This window comes from Arachis hypogaea, chromosome 6, assembly GCF_003086295.3.
Source record: "Arachis hypogaea cultivar Tifrunner chromosome 6, arahy.Tifrunner.gnm2.J5K5, whole genome shotgun sequence".
Classification (NCBI taxonomy): domain Eukaryota; kingdom Viridiplantae; phylum Streptophyta; class Magnoliopsida; order Fabales; family Fabaceae; genus Arachis; species Arachis hypogaea.
Window position 1 is genome coordinate 9805581 of NC_092041.1, and position 23109 is coordinate 9828689.

At 29.8% G+C, this 23109-nt stretch overlaps 2 protein-coding genes across 3 annotated transcripts; one reads left to right on the forward strand and one right to left on the reverse strand.

Moving 5' to 3' along the window:
* Positions 1 to 18761, reverse strand: LOC112695888 (F-box protein At2g23160). 2 transcript variants are annotated; one of them, XM_025748416.3, is made up of 3 exons: positions 18297 to 18761; positions 18066 to 18224; positions 1 to 6740 (listed from the first exon to the last, which is right to left on the reverse strand). In XM_025748416.3, exon 3 carries the CDS (start codon positions 6557 to 6559, stop codon positions 5603 to 5605), a length of 957 nt encoding a protein of 318 aa, XP_025604201.1. In that variant the 5' UTR covers positions 6560 to 6740; positions 18066 to 18224; positions 18297 to 18761; the 3' UTR covers positions 1 to 5602. The 2 variants fall into 2 exon arrangements, with proteins under 2 accessions (XP_025604201.1, XP_025604200.1); XM_025748415.3 differs by lacking the exon at positions 18297 to 18761 and adding an exon at positions 6836 to 6974 and having other exon boundaries at positions 18066 to 18205.
* On the forward strand, positions 14283 to 18824 carry LOC112805291 (uncharacterized). The gene is made up of 4 exons (XM_025847690.1): positions 14283 to 15774; positions 15856 to 16079; positions 16428 to 17096; positions 17859 to 18824. Exons 1-4 carry the CDS (start codon positions 14283 to 14285, stop codon positions 18822 to 18824), a joined length of 3351 nt encoding a protein of 1116 aa, XP_025703475.1.
* The last annotated feature ends 4285 nt before the right edge of the window (positions 18825 to 23109 follow it).

Below are 23109 nucleotides of genomic sequence, written 5' to 3' on the forward strand. Positions count from 1 at the left end.
TTTAAAAAATTTATTATTAAGATAAAAATAATGTAACTTGATAATTTAAGGATACATTCAAGAGATAAACTATATATAATTAGTACTAAGAATACAGTAACATAAATCGTAAAAGATATTTCATATTAAATAATAAACTAACAGCATAAATTTATAAATAGAAAGTATAACTTAAAGTACTACTTGATACAGAATATTGATGAACAGGTATATTTGTGATATCTTGTAATTGTCTTGTCATGTTAGTTTGACTACTCAATGTATCGATTTGTTTTTCCCGTCTAATAATCTCTCAGTAACTGGCACGCCTTCTAACGAGATGTTGCTGACTCTATTCTTCGCTAATATTTTGTCCTTGTTGCCTGGCATAATCTTGCCAATTCGGTCGACCACTTTCACGTGAATCTTCTATTGGTATGTTGTCAACGGTAATTAATTAAAGAAATATATAAACATAGTTTTACACTTTTGTTTAACGACGAAAAGCAATTTATAGTAGGTTTTACGTTATATTTAGGTGAAGTGAGAATAATGTAAGAAAAGATAGATGAGAAAGGAAGAAAGTTTTTTCTATTATGCAGTAACCAGTGATGTGAAGTAAGAGAGATTAGAAACTGGTATCCTATTAGTTCAGTCAGTGAGATGATTATAGATGAAGATAAAGTAGTGGAAATTCTATAACTGAACCTATGCTAGAGTATTTTGCAGTAACGTATAGCATAAGAGAACATGAATAAAAATAAAATAGCAAAAATTCTGTAACTAACATACACTGGTGGAATAAGTTATTAGAAAGAATAAAAATAAAAAAATATTTAAATACCGAAATAACTTTTACCATTATATATTGTTGTAGATAATAAGCTCATTTGACAAAAGTCTTAGATAATAATTTAAAAGTATATGTCTTCGACTCTTCATCCATTTTCACTCAATAGTTTTCTAAATTTGATATGATAGACTATTGAAGTAACTAGAAAGATTCATCATAATCATTACAATATTTGATTTACTTTTTTAATGTTGTTTTATGTTTCATTAATGTTTTTTATGAATAATTTAATTATTTATATTACAAAAAATAATAAAAATTTTTGTTCTAATTTAATTATTAAAAATTTTAAATCACTTAAAATTTGCGAAAGAAATTTATTTCATGACAAAATATTAAAAAATTGTGATATTTATAAATTGTTTTTATATAATATTTTTATATAAATTTTATGTTAAAATTTTTGGTCTGCTAAAAAAAATGTTCAAGTTCTGCCATTGCTCACCAACATTATAGTTGGCTCTGCAAAGAAAAAAATTAATCAAATTTTATTTTATTAGTTCTTTTAGAATTTAAATCATTTGAGAATTTTTAATATTTTTTTAGAGTGTCCATAATTTTATTAAAATAATATTATTTTCCATGAGTATAATGGTATAAGATAAATTTTACTTTTATTATGAATATCTTTAGCATTTTGAATATTTGTAAATAAAAATAATAATTTATCCATAAACAAAAACCAATTGCAACAAATCAATACACATTTTTCAGTAACTAGTGGTGCACATGATTCGGACGGCCTCGAATATTCGGTCTGAACCTAAATACTTTAGATCTAATTTGGTATGATTTTATTAGGTCTAGAATTGGATAAGGATTTTAAAGATAGACTCGATTATTATTTAAGGTCGAATCCGATTCAAGCGAACCCGACTTTACCCGACCCATGTACACTCTAAGGGACTAAAAAAAGTATATATATATATATATTTTTTTTAAATTAATTTCAATACTATGTTATATTAATTATAAGCTTATTATTTTATTTTTAATTATATTTATTGACTTAGAAAATATATCAAAGAAGTATGAAATTAGAATTTATGGACAAATTCAAGTTCAAATATGGATATCAATTTTTTGGTAACAAGTATATTTTTTCTTCTTTATAAATAAGTGCATCATAATTTTTTAACATAAAATTTATCAAAATCGGAATTTCACCTAGTCTAGATCCAATTTTAATGTGACCCGAAAGTAGTGTGATTTTATCATATCTAAGACCGAATAAGAATCTAAACAATAAACCCCGTCATTATTTAAAATTAAGTCTGGATCAAGATGAATCCGACTTCACCTGATCCTACGTGCTTCCCTACCAACAACTTTTCTTATTATTTTGCACGCACCGATAGGGTTGTAAGTTATCGAACCAGATAGAAAATTACCGAAAAACTGAACCGAAAATTACAACAACTAATTTAAAAACCAAAAAAATCGGTTTTTCTGACAAAACCGATTAGTTCGGTTCGATTTTTGGTTGGCTCAATAAAAATCGAACCGAACCGAAGATATGCATACATTTTAATGTCTGAATTATTTTAACCTTTAACCTAACAACGAAAGTCCCCAACCCCCAAGGTCCAAGTCACTCAGCGTCTATTAAGCTCGTAGCGCCTCCTCTAACCCTAAGTCCCTACCCCTCATTTTTTGCTTCTGAACTCTTCATTATATGTTTGTTTTATGTCTATGTGTGTTTGTTTTATGTTTATTGTTTAGTTGTTCGAATGGATTTTAAATGTATTGAATTTAGATGTGATGTACTGCATAGAATTGTGGGGGAGGCAGTCAGGAACAGACGTTTTTCGCTTTTGCTGGTTGGCAAGGATAATATAGAGCTGTCACATCTTTAGTTTGCAGATGACACTATATTGTTCTATTCGCCGGAGGAGGAGACCCTCAGAAACTATACCAGACTGCTGAGGTGCTTTGGGATGATATCGGGGTTAAGTATAAATTTCGATAAGTCCAGTCTGATCCCAATCAATTGCGAACAACCATGGACATATAATATGTGTAATTTATTAGGGTACAAGGAGGCGAACCTCCCAGTCAGATATCTTGGCATTTCATTGGGAGCAAACCCAAGGCGGGTCAGCACGTGGAAACCGATCATTGATAAGATCGAGGAGAAGCTTAGTCTATGGAAGGCAAAAGTCCTTAACAAAGCGGGTAAGTCCTGATTAAGTCTGTCTTGAATAGCTTGCCGGTGTAGTATTTGAGTCTGTATAAGATGCCAAAGGAAGTGGCAGAGAAGCTGATTTCGCTGTAGAGAAAATTTTTATGGAGCAAGGAGGAAGGTAGACATGGAATGGCACTTGTCAAGTGGGAAGTGGTCCAGGCTCCTAAAAAGTTGGGAGGATTGGGGGTGGGTGATGCAGTGGTGAGGAACACAGCTCTCCTCTTCAAGTGGTGGTGTCGTTTCTCAAAAGAGGAGTGTCTGTTATGGAAGAAGGTTGTATGCTCTTGTCATAACTTGAACCCCAATAGAATATTGTCAGCTCAGACATTGCCTAGTCGAGGAGGTCCATGGAAGGACATCTATCAGTTGCAGTTTAAGGACCATAATGTGAGAGATAAGATGATTACTGGGTTAACTATGGAGGTGGGTGATGGAAGGAGGACTCGTTTTTGGGAAGATGTTTGGCTACAAAGTGGTTCGCTCAAGATGCGTTTTCCGATGCTTTTCTCTGTTTCAAACCAAACAGGATCTGTTATAGGGGATTGTGGGTTTTAGGATGGGTTAGAGTGGATTTGGAACTTCCAGTGGAGGCGAGAATTATACCAATAGGAGTTGGAACTAGTGGATCAATTACATGAGACTTTAAGACCAGTAAAGATAGCACGTGATATGCAAGATAGAGTTGTTTGGAAGTTTGACAAAGAAGACATTTTTTCAACTAACTCTTTTGTGCAGGTGCTGCAGTCAGAAACGCTTCCGGAGGATATTACCAGCTATAGTTTCACCAGAACCATATGAAAAAGTTTGGTTCTGTCACGAGTGGAGTTATTTATCTTGTTTGCTTTAATAGAAAAAGTTAATACTAAAGAAAGATTGCTTAGACTGGGTATTATTAACCACGATGATAACTTGTGTGTCTTGTGTAAAAAAGATGTAGAACATATTCACCACTTGTTTCTTGGTTGTGAGTTTACTTGGCAAGTGTGGTGTGAATGATTATCTGAATTTGGGAGGTTGTGGTCTGTTCCGGGTTCACTGAAAGAGTACTTTGAGAGTTGGACATGTGTCATTAGCAAGAAAGAGGAGCGCAACAAGTGGCTTATATGTTTTTTTTTGCAGTTATATGGAATGTTTGACTTGAGAGAAACGGACGGATATTTAATAACAAGGAAGCAGGTGTTCAAGAGGTGTATGTTTTACAAATCTTTGACCAATTATAGAGAGTGGAGTAGTGCAGATCCTTTCTGTTGATGACAATACCGATGATAACAATAGGAATTGTGTTCATATTGTTTTGTTGCTTTGTTGTATGAGTTCTTTTGTTTCTGTCGCTTCACTTTACTGTATTGAGCTCATTTTTTCAAAAAAAAGAACATCTTTGTTGGACTAAGTATCATGAAATAGACCCTGAATTAATTGAATACCAATTAATCAACTTGTTTATGCCAACAACCAGCCTTTTTTCTTTCTTTCTATATCAAGATTATTAAAACAAAAAAAAATTGACTCTAAGCCATGCCTTATTACTTATTAGCACTAGTACAATACTAATACTCAATTATCAAGATACATCTTTGTTAATTTCCTTTAATTATTTTGATGCTTGCCGCCACGTTCAGTTCAACCATTATTATTGTTAACTATGATCTTCTTGGAATTGAAGATTCTTTCTTTCTTTCCTTCTTTGACTTGAATTGAATTAAAAAACTACACGTAAGACTTGACTTAGCTAACGATTAGGATCAATTTAAAGATGATATGATTATATGATTAATAGTGTTAGCTTCATCTTCTTTTAGGAATGAAGTAATTACTGCAAATGATATATAAGTAGAATGCGAATGCTAGTAATATTGATGAATTATTAATAAATCATACACAATTATATTAAATACAATACGATTGAAAATGAGTTGAACAATATATATTATATTATAGATAAATATATGGTAATTAATTTAGTGATCGAATTTTATTGTGCATCTAACATTTTTATAATTTATATTTTAATTTTATAATAATAGCGGTCAACATATAATTATACAATCATGCTATAAATATATTAAAAATCAACCCTAATTAACTATCTTATATTGAAATACAAATTTTACATTTTATAAAATAAATTTATTATAATATCCGTAAATAAATTTGATTATTCGGATAACTGATTATTTAATAAAAAAAATGCATCTACATATACAAATATATAAGAATTGATTTTTAGTTTAGAGAGTACACTGTTATAAAAAATATTTTGTAAAAACATTAAATTGATTTTTCAAAAAAAATTAGTTTGTGAATTTAAATTAGTTCTTTATTTTTTAATATTCAAAATTTAAAATTTTGTTTCGTCAAAGGTGATTAAACCAATAAAATTACAACAGGGATTATAAATTGAATTAATTTAAATTATATTTCAAATTATAATAGTTTAAAAAAAGAAATTTTGCAAATACTATTGAATAACTAGAAACAATAATTAAACAATCAAATAAGATGTGAACATTATAATGTAAATCTAAAATAATTAAGTAAAAATTTGCTATTAATAAAAAAATATCAAATGAAATGATTTCCTAAAACTAATAGAACCTCAATTTTGGATAATTCAATGAGTAAATATTATGTACCTCCACATTATCTCCAATGATAATATCCTTTAGTGGGATAAGAGTAGGAACAAGACAAAGAATTTGAATGTTGTCGCTACAGTCAGTCCGAAAAATTTTATATTCTTTGTTTTCACGATCATGGTAGGCAATGTAATCATGAAACATGGTTATGGAAGAATTAATATTTCTGTCAGAACTTACGAGAATGGGAGTCCAAGATTCTTCAATTCCATATCGTTTCATCATCCACATTGTGATTGGCTCATTATAATATGTCATGCAAAAAAATCCACTGAATTCATGTATGCCGACTTTTGGACCCTGATCGCTCGGTATAGAAAAGGATTGGAACCTCTCCGTGTCGAAATTAAAAGCCCAGATCGACACATTGCCATCAACATCCTTACCAAGCCAATGAAGTGCCCCATTTAAATAAACAGAAAATCTCGATATAGATATCAAATTTTTGGGATAATCCACCTCAATATTTATCCATGTTGTCGATCCAACTCTGAGCATTTCAACAACCATAGGATGATCATGTTTAAATATAAGAATTCTCATTACCTTGTATTGGTTTGTTTTTGGGTGAAAACCAAAACCCCGAGATATTTCGCACTCGCAGGGTTTCAGGATTGGAGGGTGTTTTGGAAGTCTTATAAACTCACCTGTTATTGGATTGCAGACAAGTGAAATGTCTCCATTATTTGAGCAACTCAAGTAAAAAAGACCATTACAAACAAGCACAGCATAAACTTTTGTACCAAGGAGAGGAATTTCAAACTTAGGATCAAGTTTTATGCTGCTACTATTGGGTTTCAGGACCTCAAACACACCGCTGAATAATGTATTGTTTCTCCTTTCATGCCATTCAATTCGGTCATATTCAACAAGGTGAAAGAATCTTGAATGCTTGCGTCGGATCATCACAGCAGGAAGTGTATAAGTAAGAAGTAACTTGGCAAAGTTTGGATTAGAAATCAATGTGTTCCAATACTTGCAAACACATCTACAAATCAGAACAGATTTTATGGGAAGTCTAACAAAAATATCGGTAATTATATCAGCTGGAAGACTGGCAACATAAGACCTTCGTATTTGGAGTTTCCTGACAATTAAGTACAGAATAATTCAGAAGAAGAGAAATAAAAAATTCACGGTGTTCTTTTGTGTTACTCCATGAAAAAACAAAATATGACTTACCTCATCCACCGCACAAAGAAGGATTGGAAGAGGAATTTGATCATTTTACCCGTACTCTCGCGTGGCAATGATTGTTGGGAGAAGTCAAGCACCCAAGTGAAATTGATGCTTTCAAAGGGAAGTTTACTGATTTTTATAACTAGATGAATGTGAACATCAGCTACTACTTTAAGGGAAAGTATGTGGAGTTAATGATTTTAATGGGCTTAAAAAGGAATGTATTTCAAAAATTAAAAAAGAGATTTTTAATTAATTATTCAATAATTACTTAAATTCAGATTTTGAAATTTAAAAAATTAAGACTAATAATTAAATTCATTCACACTATATATGATCTCTACACCAAAATCTTAATAGAATTGTTATCTTTTATCTGCTACCTATACCTGCTCTCACCTTATAATCCCCCTCAAGATTGTAAAAATCGAACCGATTAATAAACTGATAGAATAACTAATTCAATAATTTAAAGATTTAATCGAGATTTAACTGGAATTTAACTAGTTTAATTAAATATATAATAAAATTATTAAAAATTTAATATACAATTTTAAATATTTAAATTTAATAAATTTTAGGTTAATAAAATTTAAAATTATAGTTAAAAATTAACAAATTACTTCAGCCATCAAATTTTATAACTAACAAAAATTAAAATAGACAAAAATGACAAATCAAAATTTAGAAAAATAAGCATATTCATATCAGAATTTTCAAAAATTTTATACTCCACCACAGCACATCAACTCAAAAATGATAAATAGATAAAATATTTATATTATAGATATTGTGAACTAATATAATATAAAATATTAATTCAACTCTTGTGAAAAAAAATTCTCAAAATATAATGAATTGGATAACAAACTAAATATTTTTATTAGTTTTGTTAATTTTTATTAGTTTTTATTTTATTATAAAGTGAACAATAAATAAATTTCGAATTCTTTAATATCTCTTGTACTTTTTTATTTTTAATATTTAATTATATTTTTATCTCTATAGTACTAATAATAATAATAGTAATACAAATACAAATAGAATGATGTTGTGAGAATTTTGTCCGAGTGTGTGTGAAACTGTGAATCTTAGTGCATGAAAAGTCAATTTTGTGAGTGATTACAAGAGACGGATCTAAGGGCCAGTAGTGGTCTTGGCCTCCCAAAATGTTTAGAAATTATATTTATATATGAGATATGTATTTAAAAAATAAAAAATATTATATAATTTAATATTTTTATATTTATTATTTTTTATTATGTGATAGATTTATTTTTTAATTATTTAATTCACTAATATTTTTCACTTAACTAATTTAATATCAAACTCTCAAATCTTTGTAAGTTTTAAATTAATTTTTATATAATAATCTCTATATTTATTTTAAAAAAATCATTTATTTATTTTATATTCACATATTTAAAATTTATATTATTATATTAGTAATAACTTATGTAGTTATATTTTGATAATCACATTATGTACTTTAGATATTATTTTCTTATAAAAAATACTTATTTTTCTTCTACATTTACGTTGTTGAAAGAAAATATTTTATAAAAATATCTTATATCTTGTATTCTATAAAAGGTATTGTATCTTTCAAATAATTAATAATTTATCATTTATTTTCAAATTTTTAAAATTTTTTGAAAGAATTAATTTAATTAATAAGATATGTGATATTTTTAACTAAACACCCTATAAATTATTAGTACTTTATAATTTTATAATGTATTATTGATATTGTTTTTTTTTATGTAACTATCATATTAAAAATAAAGCCAATGAGTAATAGCTCAAATGGCATAGTCTCCCCATACTCAATTAAGAGGTTGCGGGTTCGAGTCTCTTATCTTTGGTAAAAAAAAAAAAAAAAAAAATCATATTAAAAATAAAATTGTGAAAAAATTTATAATTATATATATATATATAATTTTTTTGAAAAACTAACTCTAATAATTATATATTAATTATTTTTATAGAATAAAAAAAATTTATCTAAAATTTGGCTTCTTTATATTAAATTTTTTGGATCCGTCTAATGTCTATGTAAGAAAGAAAGAAAGAGAGAGATTTGAATCCACCTATTAATGTGGAGGAGGACTTGGTGATATTAGAGGAAGAGGATGTTAAGGAAGGGTTTTGGCCTTAGAATATTAGAGGAAGTGTTTATCGCAATTTAAAATCATCCTAAAACTTTTCGGATCAAGTCACATGAGGATAAGATTTTTCAGTTTTTCTTTGTAAAGAGGCTGATCTCAAATAATTAATTTTAAAATTTATTACCTAAAAAATAATCTCAAATTATTATTGTTAACTATGATATTTTTGAAATTGAAGATTTTTTCTTTCTTTTTTTCTTTCTTTGACTTAATTAAATTAAAAAACTACAAGTAAGACTCAACTTAGCTAACGATTAGGATCAATTTGAAGATGATATGGTTATATGATTAGTAATATTAGCTTCATCTTTTGGGAATGAAGTCATTACTGCAAATGATATATAACTAAAATGCAAATGCTAATAATATTGATGAATTATTAATTAATCATACACGATTATATTAAAGACAATCATATCTATCTATCTATTCTATTATATAAAAATCGAATATCTACATTTAATGATAGAATTAATATGACATATTTTTCATAGTATTTTTTAATTTATTTGTTTTAACTCATTAAATACAACTTATTACGATAAATTAATTATATCAACTAATTGATTTAATTAAATATTAAAGTATTATATAATTTAAAATTATGTATATCAATTAATTAATTTGATTTTTATGATATGTAAATTTTTGGATTAAATAAAATAAAAAAAACTTATTACTTATTTTAATTGAATACAATAAATATAAATTAATTTAATTAAAAGTTTGTTGTTTTTCAGTTTTCTATATATAAAAATGATGGAACAAAATTGTAAATATCATTTTTCTGTTATTTTAATTTTTTTTATCATTTTTTTCTCACTTTATTTATATATTAGTCTAATTTTTTATGTATTTTAATTTGTATAATTATTACTTATTTTATTATTTTTTATTTTTTTGGATTATTTTTTATTTTTTTATGATTTGATAATTAAAAAAAGAAAGCAAAAGAAGGGGAAAAAATATATGATCGCCATAGGCAAAGGCTAAGAGGCTAAAGCAATAACGTTATTCTTCACTATTATTATTATTCCTTCAATTTTTTCGTTTGATATATTTTATATTATAATTCGATTTTACATTTTTATATACTTTCAATTGAGTAGTTTATGCACAAATTTGTCATGTTAATGAATAAATATAAATCTACGTCTACAGAATTTTTACGGAAAAGTATAGGGAGCCAATGGTCTAAGCGTACAATACAATGGAAGTTTAGGAAGTATTAGAGATATGATCATTAATGTTACATTGTCCTGTCAGATTACGCTTTTGTGATGAGTGAGTTCGTGACATGGTATTAGAGTTCTAGATCCGAAAGGTCAAAGGTTCGATTCTTGGTGAACTCCAAAATTAACTTAAGTGATGTAATTACCGACATTTTTGTTAGGCTTCCTATGAAGTCTGTTCTGGTTTGTAGATGTGTTTGCAAGCATCGGAACACATTAAACAATCCATTATGCTGCAGTGTGTTTGAAGTCCTGGATCCCAAGAGTAGTAGCAACATAAAACTTGATCCTAAATTTGAGATTCCTCTCCCTGGTCCCAAATCAATCCAGGGTAGAAGAGTTTATGTTGATGTGCTTTCTTGTAATGGTCTTTTTTACTTGAGTTGTTCAATGGACAGAGACATTTCACTTGTTTGCAACCCAATAACAGGTGAGTTCATAAGACTTCCAAAACAACCTCCAATCCTGAAGCCCTACGAGCAAATATCTTGGGGTTTTGGTTTTCACCCAAAAACAAACCAATACAAGGTAATGAGAATATATATCTCTAAACATGATCATCGTATGGTTGTTGAAATGCACACAGTTGGAACTTCGACATGGATAAATGTTGAGGTAGATTATCCCAAAAATTTGATACATTTGTTAACTCATTCTGCTTATTTCAATGGGGCACTTCATTGGATTGGTACAGATGTTGATGGAAATGTCTCAATATGGGCTTTCAATTTTGACATGGAAAGGTTTCAATCCTTTTCTATGCCGCCGAGGGATCAAGGTACAAAAGTCCGGATATTTGAATTCAGGAGTTCTATTTGCTTGATATATTTTAATGAGCTACTTGTCACAATGTGGATGATGAAAATATATGGAGATGGAGAATCTTGGGCTCCCATTTTTCAATATACTAATTCTTCCATAACCACATCTCAATTACCTAGCTGCAATGCTCCCTTGATCGTGAAAATCAAGAGTTTAGGATTTTTGTGACTCCTTGGTGTGATTTCAAGGCTCATGGCAAGTTTTAAATAATTCACCATGTTCCTACTCTTATCCCACTGAAAGATATTATCATCGGAGATAATGTGGAGGTGCAGAATATTTACTGATCAGATAATCCAAATTAAGGATCTAATGTTTGTTTGTTAGTTTTAGAAAAAAGAAAATTCATTTCGATATATTTTTATTAATAGCAAATTTTTGCTTAATTATTTTAGATTCACATTATAACTTTCACATCTTATTTGGTTGCATAATTATTATCTCTATCTACTCAATAGTATTTGCAAAACTGTTAGTAAATTTTTTTTAAATTTGTTATAATTTAAAATATAATTAGCTGCAATATGGCTGATTATCAGGTAATAATTGTAAAAAGAAATATTCAAGTTCGTGCAGTGTTAAATTGTTTTAGTGGAATATGAATGATACACAAAACTAATGCCTTTTTTTTTCTGCCAAGTTAGCTTTTGCTTAATCAAACCACTATATACTACTAATCAATCACGTAAATGACATGTATTGTTAAAAAGGTGTATCTGCATGTTATCTTTTTATAAGAACGAATGCAAGCTCTGATCATATTGATGGAATTATTAATGCATCGGATAAGTCCTTCATGTTTTTTAAATGACCAAATGTATTTTTACTCTCAGAAACGTGAATGTTGTTAGTTTAGAAGTCACCAGATATTGCACGATGATGTAGATACATAATGAGTTTAATTTAAATTGGTATTTAAAATTTGGTTAACACATTCAAATTGATCCATCCACACTTATAAAATTCTAACTCCCAAATCTTCATCTTTATCATATATTATTTTTTGTCTCCACTTCTTTTCATTGTTGTTCATAGCATTCTCTTGTCAAATTTTGAAAACTCGTTCTTTTGGATAAGTCATGATGAATGGCAGTGACGGACCCAGAAAATTTTAGGAGTGGAGGCAAATATATATATATATATATATATATATATATTAAATAAGTTTTGTTAAATATTATTAATTATATAGAAATATAAAAATTAAAAAGAGTTAGTGAACATTTTTATTTTTAAAATACTATTCATTATATATTATTTATTATTTATAAAAAATATTTTTTTATTTCTAAAATTAAAATATTTTAATTAAATTATAGATAACTTATTATCCTAACTAATTTTTTTTTTACACATTTAATAATAAAAGACTGAATTAACTAGCATATTAGCGCCTAATGATATATTAGTATTTATAATTTGAAATTAGAATTATATATAAATACTAGAAAAATTAGATTTTTATATGAAAAGTATGTTTATACAAAATAATAGAAACATAATTTATAATTTTTTTATTTTTTTAAAATAATTAAATTTGTTATATATTTTTCAATTTAATTTTGATATAATATTAATTAGATAAAAGATTTTATGTATTTGTTTAATTATATATTGTAATTAAAATATTTTTTTATCATTATTTTTTAAAATAAAAAACATATTTTAAATTTAGTAAATTAATCAGTTCATTTTAAAATTTTATATGTAATATAAGTACATATAATAATAGAATAAAAGATAAAAAAATAAGTAATAAGGATGAATAAATCAAGAATAAAATAAAATATATAAAGTCACGAAAAAAATAAAATATTAGATTAATACCTAAACTATAATTGTTTGAATTAAAAATTGCAATTGAAAATAACAAAAAGAGAAATAATGAAATTGAAAGATACATAGAGTCATGGAAAGCTATATAAAAAAATTGGAGAATTTAAAATTTACTTTTTAATGAAGAGAAGATAACCACTGGCCAAAGAATAGAAAAAGAAAGTTGAAAATATAAAAATAAGAAGAGGGTTTAAGAGAATAAAAGAACGACGGTACAATAATTAAATTTGATTAGGTTAAATAATAGTCAAATGATAGAAAAATAAAAAAGTAAATTTAAAACTTTAGCTAATTGAATTTATTTTATTTGTAGTAGGGTCATTTAAAATTTAAAGTGGGAGCATATTATATATAACTATATTTTTTAAAATAAAAATTAAAAACACCATGGAGGCAAGTGCCCCTCATTGTTGTGCTTGGATGGTGGTGATAGAAATCAAGAAAGTTCAAACAAGAATAACTATGGTGGGAGAAATTACACTAACAGGGACATTCAAACTAGAAGTAAGAACATTATATTATGTAATTGTGGGTTGTACCGAGTGAGGCTAAAGAATCCAAGAAGACCTTTTTATGAGTGTTCCAACTATGAGGTAAAAAATTTTATTTGATGGAATTGTTAAGTGAATACGAGTTTAAAAGAATGATTTAATAATTGTTGATTCAATATTTCTTTTTTCATTATTATAATATGGAGTTCATTATAATTTTTTTCGTTGAGCTGATGGATATAAAGAACAATAAGGTATATGTAATTTAGGTTTCACAAGAAGTTTTCAATGAGCTCAATTAAAGAATGAAAAATTTAGAGAACGGTATTAGTATATTGAAAATGTTGATGATGGTGCTGTTGTGTGTCCTAATAATTATTAGATTTGGTTTTAGTGTTTGGTTGTTTTGGTTTTTAGTTAAGAAATAATTAGAGTGTGAGTGTGTTCATGATCATTATGCAATGATTATAAATGAAGTTAAGTTTCCTCAACAAAAGAGCTAAGTTTGAATGATTCAATTTTTAATCATATTGGAAATTTTCCTTCTAGTGAGTTAGCACACCTTGATGAGCTGTTTTTGGCAAAGCGAAGCAAACTTGAGTATAAAGCACGTTGCATAATAAAACTAGCTCAAGCTATCGTTGAAGGAAAATTTCAATTAGGACAATTTGAAGAACTTTCCAAAGATGCAAGCTTATCTAGGTGTTGTTTTCTTGTTTTTTCCTGTTTCATGTATGCTAAATGATCTTGAAAAAGAGAATGCAGACTTTGGACGGCAAAAGAGGAAGGCACTAGAGGCTGAGGAGATGGAGATTGATAGTACTGAGGTGAAGATGATAAAAATCAACGCAGAATCCATACTTCTAACGGCAGAGGCTGCTCAGCAGCCCTGCCGAAGGCCATGAAGATGATTAGTTGGAACTGTCGTGGGCTTGGGAACCCATGGGCAGTCCGAGCCTTGACAAAGCTCATTAAACAACAAGGACCCAACCTTGTTTTCCTTATGGAGACAAGGAGAAAGGAAATAGAAATGATGAGAATGAGATATAAAGGAGGGATGGCTAATATAGTGGCTGTGGACTGTGAGGGTGATGGCAAACAAAGAGCTGGGGGCTTAGCAATTTTGTGGGACAACACCATCAAGATAGAAGTCAGGTCTTTATCTACCAACCACATAGATATGGAGGTGGAAGTAGTAGAAAATGAGCAAAGGTGGAGAGCAACGGGATTTTATGGGAAGCCGGAGAATAAAAATAAACACATTAGCTGGGATCTCTTAAAGTCGCTAGGGAGAGACTCTAATTTGGCATGGATAGTGTTCGGAGATTTCAACCAAATCATGGGACAAGAGGAGAAGCAAGGGGGGAACCCGGTTACTTATTCGCAGGTTCAAGGCTTCAGAGATGCTGTCCAAATCAATGAATTGCTTGATCTTGGCTTTGTAGGCCATTCATTTACATGGACAAATGGCCAATCAGGAGAAGATAATATCCAAGAAAGGCTGGATAGGGCTCTAGCAACTATAGAATGGCAACAAACTTTTCCAAAAACAATTGTCCAACACCTCAGCAGATACAAATCAGACCATAGCCCCATTTTAATTGATATGATGGGTGAGAAAAGGCAAAGAAGGAAGATTCCTCACAGGTTCAGATTTGAAGAATGTTGGCTAAGCAACGAAGAGTGTGAAAGAACCGTGGAAGAAGCGTGGAAAGGGGAGCAAGGACCCATACAAGGAAGAATAGCTTATTGCGGGAAGGAGTTAGATAGATGGGGCGATATGCTCTTTGGAGACATACCAAAGAAGATAAGAAAGCTACAAAACAAACTCCAACACCTAAACACCATAAAACAGGAAGAAGGAGTCATCTTGCTAATCAAAGAGGTGGAAGCGGATTTGGACGAAGCACTTAAGGAGGAAAAAACTTGGTGGGCTCAAAGATCCCGAACCAATTGGCTTAGGCATGGAGACCAAAACTCTAGATTTTTTCACCAAAAAGCTTCACAAAGAAAGAATAGGAATTGGGTGAAAGCCATCAGGGATGAAGCCGGAGTAACACATGAGGAGGAGGAGAAAATTGAAGAGGTGATGGTGGAGTATTATGATAACATTTTCAGGTCAGAGGGTGTGGAAGAAGCAAGACAAGCGGCTAATATAGTGAAGAATAGGATTGATGCAGAGAAAAGAGAATTCCTAGATCAGCCTTTCACTGTTGAAGAAGTAACCCAAGCCCTCAAACAGATGCACCCAACCAAAGCACCAGGGCCCGATGGTATGCCGGCACTCTTTTACCAAAAAATGTGGAGAATTGTCGGTAATGATATTAGTGATTATGTGCTTAATATTCTGAATCATGAAGCTGATCCCTCCCCTATTAATTCGACACATATTTGTATGATTCCAAAAATAAAAACTCCCAGATATGCCAAAGATTTTAGGCCCATCTCTTTATGTAATGTTATTTTTAAATTAGTTACCAAAACTATTGCAAATAGACTCAAACAAATCCTTCCGGATATTGTTGGAGAGTTTCAAAGTGCCTTTGTGCAGGACAGGCTAATCACTGACAATGGATTGGTGGCGTTCGAAATTTTTCATTACATGAAGAAGAAGGTGACAGGCCAAAAGGGGTACATCGGAATCAAATTAGATATGGCCAAGGCATATGATAGAATAGAGTGGTGCTTCTTGAAAGAGGTCATGATATTAATGGGTTTCTCACAAAGATGGGTGAATTTAATCCAAAGATGTGTCTCGACGGTGACTTTTTCAATCCTGGTTAATGGAATCCCAAGTAAGCCGTTTCTACTAACACGGGGTTTGAGGCAGGGAGATCCTCTATCTCCCTACCTATTTATTTTGTGTGCGGAAGTTCTCTCAAGACTCCTAATCAAGGCCCAAAACAGCGAGATCATCAGAGGCATTAGAGTTGCCCGACAAGCTCCCCAGATAAACCACCTTTTTTTTGCGGATGATAGCATCTTGTTCTCCAGAGCATCAGATCAAGACATACAGGGTATTAAGGAAGTTCTCATCCAATACTAGACAGCTTCAGGCCAAAGAATCAATTTGGACAAGTCAGAAATTTCATTCAGCCGAAATGTGCCTACTATCAGACAAAATCTTATCCAAGACTGGTTAGGGATAAAGGCGGTGGAACAACATTCGAAGTACTTGGGCTTGCCCACTTTCATGGGAAAATCCAAGAAGGAAGTTTTTGACTTTATCCAGGAGAGAGTTTGGAAGAAGCTCAAGGGATGGAAGGAGAAATATCTCTCAAGAGTAGGAAAGGAGACTCTGATAAAATCGATTGCACAATCAATCCCTACTTACATCATGGGATGCTTTCAAATACCCAAAGGACTTTGCCAACACTTAGATGCCATGATAAGAAAATTTTACTGGGGGAGTAGGAATGGCGAAAGGAAGATACATTGGATCAAGTGGGATAAACTTTGTTCCAGCAAACCAGAAGGTGGACTAGGATTCCGAAAATTTGAGGCCTTTAATTCAGCACTTTTGGCGAAACAAGGGTGGAGAATAATGACAAGACCTGAATCCCTAGCAGCAAGAGTCCTAAAAGCGAGGCATTTTCCAAGAACCAGTTTCCTAGAAGCATCAACAGGCTATGCACCAAGCTACACATGGAGAAGTATTTTGAATGCAAAAGAAGTTCTTGATTTAGGGGGGGCTATGGAAGATAGGAAATGGAAGGTCTGTAAAGATTTGGGGGGTACCATGGTTACCAGAACAGAACAATCACAGAATATGGAGCCCAATTAACAATTTAGATGTGAATGCAACTGTTAGAGAGTTAATGAATGATGAAGGAAATAGGTGGGACATTATGAAAATTAGGAACATGTTCATGGAGTTTGAAGCCCAACAAATCATTAGAATTCCACTACCAGTAACAGCTAGGGATGGCAAAAATCCCCAACGGGGCGGGTATCCGCGGGGATTTACCCGTCACGGGGCGGATATGGGGACGATTTTGTACCCGCGGGGACGGGGGACGGGGCCCCGTATATTAAACGGGGCGGGGACGGGGATAGAGGTCCCCGCCCCGTGGAGACCCGTTTAAACTCCGTTTATGTAAAAAGACTAGAATACCCCATTTGTGTGTACTATGATTTTGTTAAGTATTTGTTATAATTATTGAGTTAGGTTAAGTATAATTTATATGATTATAATTAAGCATTTGTTATCATCTTCATTATCTTTGTTTGCTTTTTCTGTTATAATTACTGTGATTTGGATAAGCATTTGTTATAATTATTCTGAAATTTTTATTATTTTACTGATTTTGAATTTTTGGTTAAGCATTTGAGTGCTATACATGTAATTCATAATATTGAAGTAGATATTGATGAAAGTAAAATATTAAATTATATACAATACACTATTTTTTTAATTTTTTTCTAATTTTTTTTAATTTTTATTATTTTTTATAAAAATCCGTGGATATCCGCGGAGACCCGGGTCCCCGGCGGATACGGGGCCCCCGTTACCCGTTACGGGGACGGAGCGGGGACGGGGACGGATAATGGAGACGGGGGCGGGGGGCGGGGGGCATGTCCCCGCCTCCATGGGGACCCGTTGCCATCCCTAGTAACAGCACAGCAAGATCAATATTATTGGAAATTCTCAAAAAATGGGAAGTACAGAGTCAAGGATGCGTACCACAGGATTATAAAGCAAGAACAACTTCGGAATAGAAGTGGACTACCACAAAACCCAGAAGAGCCTCGGTGGAAACAGCTTTGGAAAGCAAAAGCCCAACCCCGCGCAATTCACTGTGCGTGGAGAATCCTTAATAAATCATTGCCAACAAAATTGAACCTGCAAAAGAGAGATGTCAATTGTATTGCCCTCTGTCCCCGATGTTGGAAGAATGAAGAATCTGAAACTCACCTCTTCAAGAATTGCGAATTTGCTCGAAGATTTTGGTTTGAATCCCCCTTGACAATTCGAACAACTGCAAACCCATCTATGGAAGCACCAGAATGGATTGAATTTCTGCTGAAATCCCTTAATTCACAAGATCAAGGTTTGCTCTGCAACTGTCTTCTATCTCTTTGGACAAGCCGTAACCATCTCATCTTTGAGAATATAGAAGAATCTTCCATGGAAGCAGTTGATCGGGCAAGAAGAAAGCATGAGGAGTTCCTGTTTGCTCTGAGAATTACTGATGCCGAGATTCAATCACCACCTCCTGGCTCCAATAGCTCCGAAAGATGGAATTGTCCACCTACCAATACCATTAAAATAAATGTGGATGCATCTACTTCAGAGAATGGTTTGGTTGGCATAGGAATAGTGGCAAGAGATAATTTTGGTGCCATTTTAATGGCCAGCACGTGGAAAGGGGACTTATCCCTCAATTCCCAAGAGGCTGAAGCATTGGCTTGCTTAATGGGTTTAGAAAAAGCCCAACAATGATGTTTTTTTGATGTCATTGTGGAGAATGATAATATAGAAGTCATCCAAAGCCTCAGACTCAACAAGAGGCAAAATAATTATTTTGGGTCTTTTATTGTTGACTGTTTTAATTTAGTAACTAATTTAAGATCAGTAAAGTTCTCTCATGTGAAAAGAAGTGGTAATAGGGTAGCTCATGAATTGGCTAAAATGGCTCTTACCAATTCAAATGAAGTGTGGATGGAAGATGCTCCAAGCAATATTTGTAATCTTGCTTTTTTGGACATTATTAGTCCTATTCATGAATGAAAGCTATCTATTTACACTGTCAAAAAAAAATGATCTTGAATCTTGATATGTATGGGATTTGTTAATTATTACAGTAGGTTCATTCAAGAAATTATACCTTGAAAACAATTCAAACAGATGTTGAAAAAGTTTATGAAAAGTATGAGCCCTGTCAGTCCCTAGCATACTGGTAAATAACAAGATGTCCAAATCTAAAATCTTCATGTTTTGTTGGTGTTTTATGAAAGTTGTTTAAACATCTGCCTTTGAACAGGTCCAAAATATGGGACTTTTATGAAAAGGATTTGGCAAGATGAATGAAATGCTTCCTTCTAACTATTAACTTGTAGCAGCTAGTAAAATGAGAGGCCATGGGGATGGCACAAGAAGGAAGAGAAACAGACCCTCCTCACAATGCTAATATAAACTTGAACAAGGTGTATTATCATCATCACTTAAGAAGTGATTTGCCCCATTGCAGAAAGCTCCTTGTTTCATGTTTATAATTATTTATAACATTCTGTTACCTGTTAATAACAGTTGAGGTTGAGAGAACCTCTAAATTTGTTATCCCTTCTCTTTTTATAAATGTAATGCAGCTACATTTTACATGGGATGTAAAATTATGTATTTCCATGTTTTCTAAATTCTGAATAGTAATATTAGGTCAAGTTCCTATGGATTACTGGTCTTATTTTATTTATTTGTTCTTTCTAGTTCTGACTTTGATGAAAAAGTAAAAACCAAGAGAATCGATTTCACTTCAACAATGAATTTTACAATTAGGGATAAAAATGGATCGAGCCGAGTTGAACTTTGGCTTTGACGAGCTTGACTTATATTATAAATAGACGGCCCAAGTCTAGATATGTTACTTCTCACAGGCTTTTTTTTCGGGCTCAAGCCCGACCTATTTAAAGCCCGATCAATTTAAAAAGTTTGTTTTGTAAATTAGAACTCAAAAAACAATAAATTTAAAAGAAATCTAAATTGACATTAAATGGATTCTAAAATTTATAAATCATGATTTGTAAAAAAATTCATTTATATAATAGTTTTTAGTCATATATCGTAATCATATTTACAATTCATAAACTTTTTTTTAACAAAAAAACTACGTAGTTAGTATTAACTATTGATTCTTTTTAGTTTTGTTTTGTGTTTAAGAATAACTTATTTTTACAAAAATATATATATATATATATATATATATATATATATATATATATATTTTGACGAGTCGACCCAACGAATTTTGTAAACTTTTTCTAAAGCCTATGATTTTGCCATTTTAACTAATAGGCTTTACAAAAAAGCCCAAATATGATTGTGTAATGGTGCATAATACCTTGATAGTTGATACCTTGATCATAATGATATAGTGTCTACGAGTATGGGTGCAGCTGCCAAACTTTAGGAGACAATCTCAAATAAGCACCATATACTCCTGTATACCAGTTATAGAATTAGTCGTAAGGCATATAGTTGTCAACTTGTTCTCCACTAAGCACATTTTGATTGCTATTTCGTAACTAAAAATCAAAACATCCAAATACTAAAACTAAAACCAATAATTATTACAACACAACAGTACCATTATCAGCATTTTCGATATACCAATATCGCATTCTAAATTTTTCATTCTTCAATTGAGTTTATTAATTCTTTTTTATGTAATCTGATCTATATTTTGTTGTTCTTCATCTTCATCAACTCAGCTCAGCGAAAAAAATTACAGTAAACTTCAGACTATAACAATATAAAAAAAACTTGAATCAACAATCACCAAATTATTCTTTTAAATTTGTATTAACTTAACAATTTTATTAAATAAAAAATTTTACTTCATAGTTAAAACATTTAAAACAAAATTTTCTTAAATTCTCTCATCTTGTTCAATATTTAATTACTGTATACAACCCACAATTACATAATATAATTTTCTTATCTCTGATTTGAATGTCCTTATTACTGTAAATTCTCTCACTATAGTTTTTATTTGAATTTCTTTGATTTCTATCATTACCATTCATCATGCCTCCCTAAAAGAATAAATAAGTTTTTAGAACTTGACAAAAGGATACTATGAACAACAGCTACGAAGAGTGGAAATAGAAAAAGATATCACTAAGATGAAGATTTTAGGGATTAGAATTTTATAAGTGTGTACAGATCAATTTGAGTGTTTTAACTAAATTTTGAATTCTAATTTGAATTAAACTTATTGTCCACATCAGAATGCAGTTAAAACGTCTAATGATTTTTGTATTAACAAAGATTCACATGTATGAGAGTGAAGAGAGAAGTATATTTAGTCATTTTAAAAAATCAAGATTTTCAAGAACTTATTTAATGTGAGTAAAAAATTTCAAAAACCATTTTAGACATTATCTCAATTATTAATTAATCATACATGATTATATTTTATATTTCATTTAATAACAACTGTGGTTAACATATAATTATACAGCCATATTATATGCAAACCATTAACTATCGCCTTTAAAAACGTATTTTTCATCTCAAAATTTTTTATTACGTTATTATAAACAAATTTAATTATTCATCTGTTATAAATTTAATTATTTTATTATGATAAATTTGATTATTCTAGTAGTAATTATTAGTAAAAAATATGTAAATTAATATGTAATATATATATATATATATATATATATATATATATATATATATATATATATATATATTAGTTAATTTTTAGTGTATGTGAATTATTTTTTTAAAAAAAACAGACTTTCATATAAGTATTTAATTGCTTTTTTTTTTATAAATCATTTTTAAACTTAAATTACCTTTTTTATTTTTTAATATTCAAACTTTTAAATTTCATTTCGTGAAAGATGCTGAACCAATATAATTCAAACCAGAAAAGAATAAATTTATAAATTAGCTTAAATTATTTTTCAAATTATAATTGGTGATGTCAAATATATATTTAATTGGGTTGAAAGCCCATAATGTTTGATAAAAATTTTAATGGTGCAGGTCCAAAATAAAAATAAGTGCACAGCCCATGAAAAAAGGAAGCTAATCAGCAAACAAAGGGGGTATTGCACTGTTAAAAAAACCTTAGGAGCATGCTTTTAAGTTTTGTTTTCATCACCGTCCAAAAAAAAAAATTTGTTTTCATCATTATTATCACTTTATAATAGATTTAAGTTATTATCATTATCCTAAATTTTGTTTTCATTTTTTAATATGTATTTAATTTTCACAAATTATTAGTCTAAAGTTATTTTACATATGCATTTAGAATTTATTCTTGATGTACTAATCTTGTACAATTATATTTTTTTTAGATGATAATTCAGGTAGTTAATGTAAAAAATAGTTATTTTTATTAATGTGTCATTGCATAATTAAACGCACGCATAAAATTATTTACACTGACTGTGTATTAAAATTAAATTTTTTGCATTTAATCTTATATTATTGTCAGAAAAAAAAATAATTTACACATTTACAATATAAATAATTATAAAACAATAGATATAAAAGTTTAATTTTCATGTACAATAAAAATATTTTACACAATTAAATTTATATTTTTATATTATTTTTTAGAAAATAAATTTTAAAATTAATTATTTTATTAAAACAATAATATATGATTATTGTCCATCCAAATTTTTATTAAAATATTTAGGGTTTGCTCGGGTGAGTTTTTAATAAAATATCTTTTTTTTAAAATATCTTTTTTTAAAAGATTTTTTAGAAAAGTAAAGTAATTTTATATTTGGATATCCCATGTGAAAAGATTTTTTTATCTATTAATTATATTTGGGCAATAAGATAAAAGTTTTTTTTGTTTATTTATCATATAAAAAATATATTTTTTTTAAGAAAAAAATATCTTTTAAAAAATATGTAAATTATAACTTCTCAAAAAAGAATTTTTTTATTTTTTTTAGTATTTTTACTTTTGTTATTAAAAATTTGGCAAACACAATTTTTTTTATCGATTTAATAGCGCCAACCACGCACTTAACGGATTTTT

What these genes read in the sequence shown, in the direction of transcription:
- LOC112695888 (XM_025748415.3), bottom strand. Translation starts at nt 6,879, where the DNA reads ATGATCAAATTCCTCTTCCAATCCTTCTTTGTGCGGTGGATGAG. An exon ending in TTCTTTGTGCGGTGGATGAG is followed by an intron (nt 6,741 to 6,835) that starts GTAAGTCATATT and finishes CTTAATTGTCAG; the next exon opens with GAAACTCCAAATACGAAGGT.
- LOC112805291 (XM_025847690.1), top strand. Translation starts at nt 14,283, where the DNA reads ATGAAGATGATTAGTTGGAACTGTCGTGGGCTTGGGAACCCATGGGCA. An exon ending in TATTAATTCGACACATATTT is followed by an intron (nt 15,775 to 15,855) that starts GTATGATTCCAA and finishes TTTTTAAATTAG; the next exon opens with TTACCAAAACTATTGCAAAT. An exon ending in TGGAAGATAGGAAATGGAAG is followed by an intron (nt 17,097 to 17,858) that starts GTCTGTAAAGAT and finishes ATATCCGCGGAG; the next exon opens with ACCCGGGTCCCCGGCGGATA.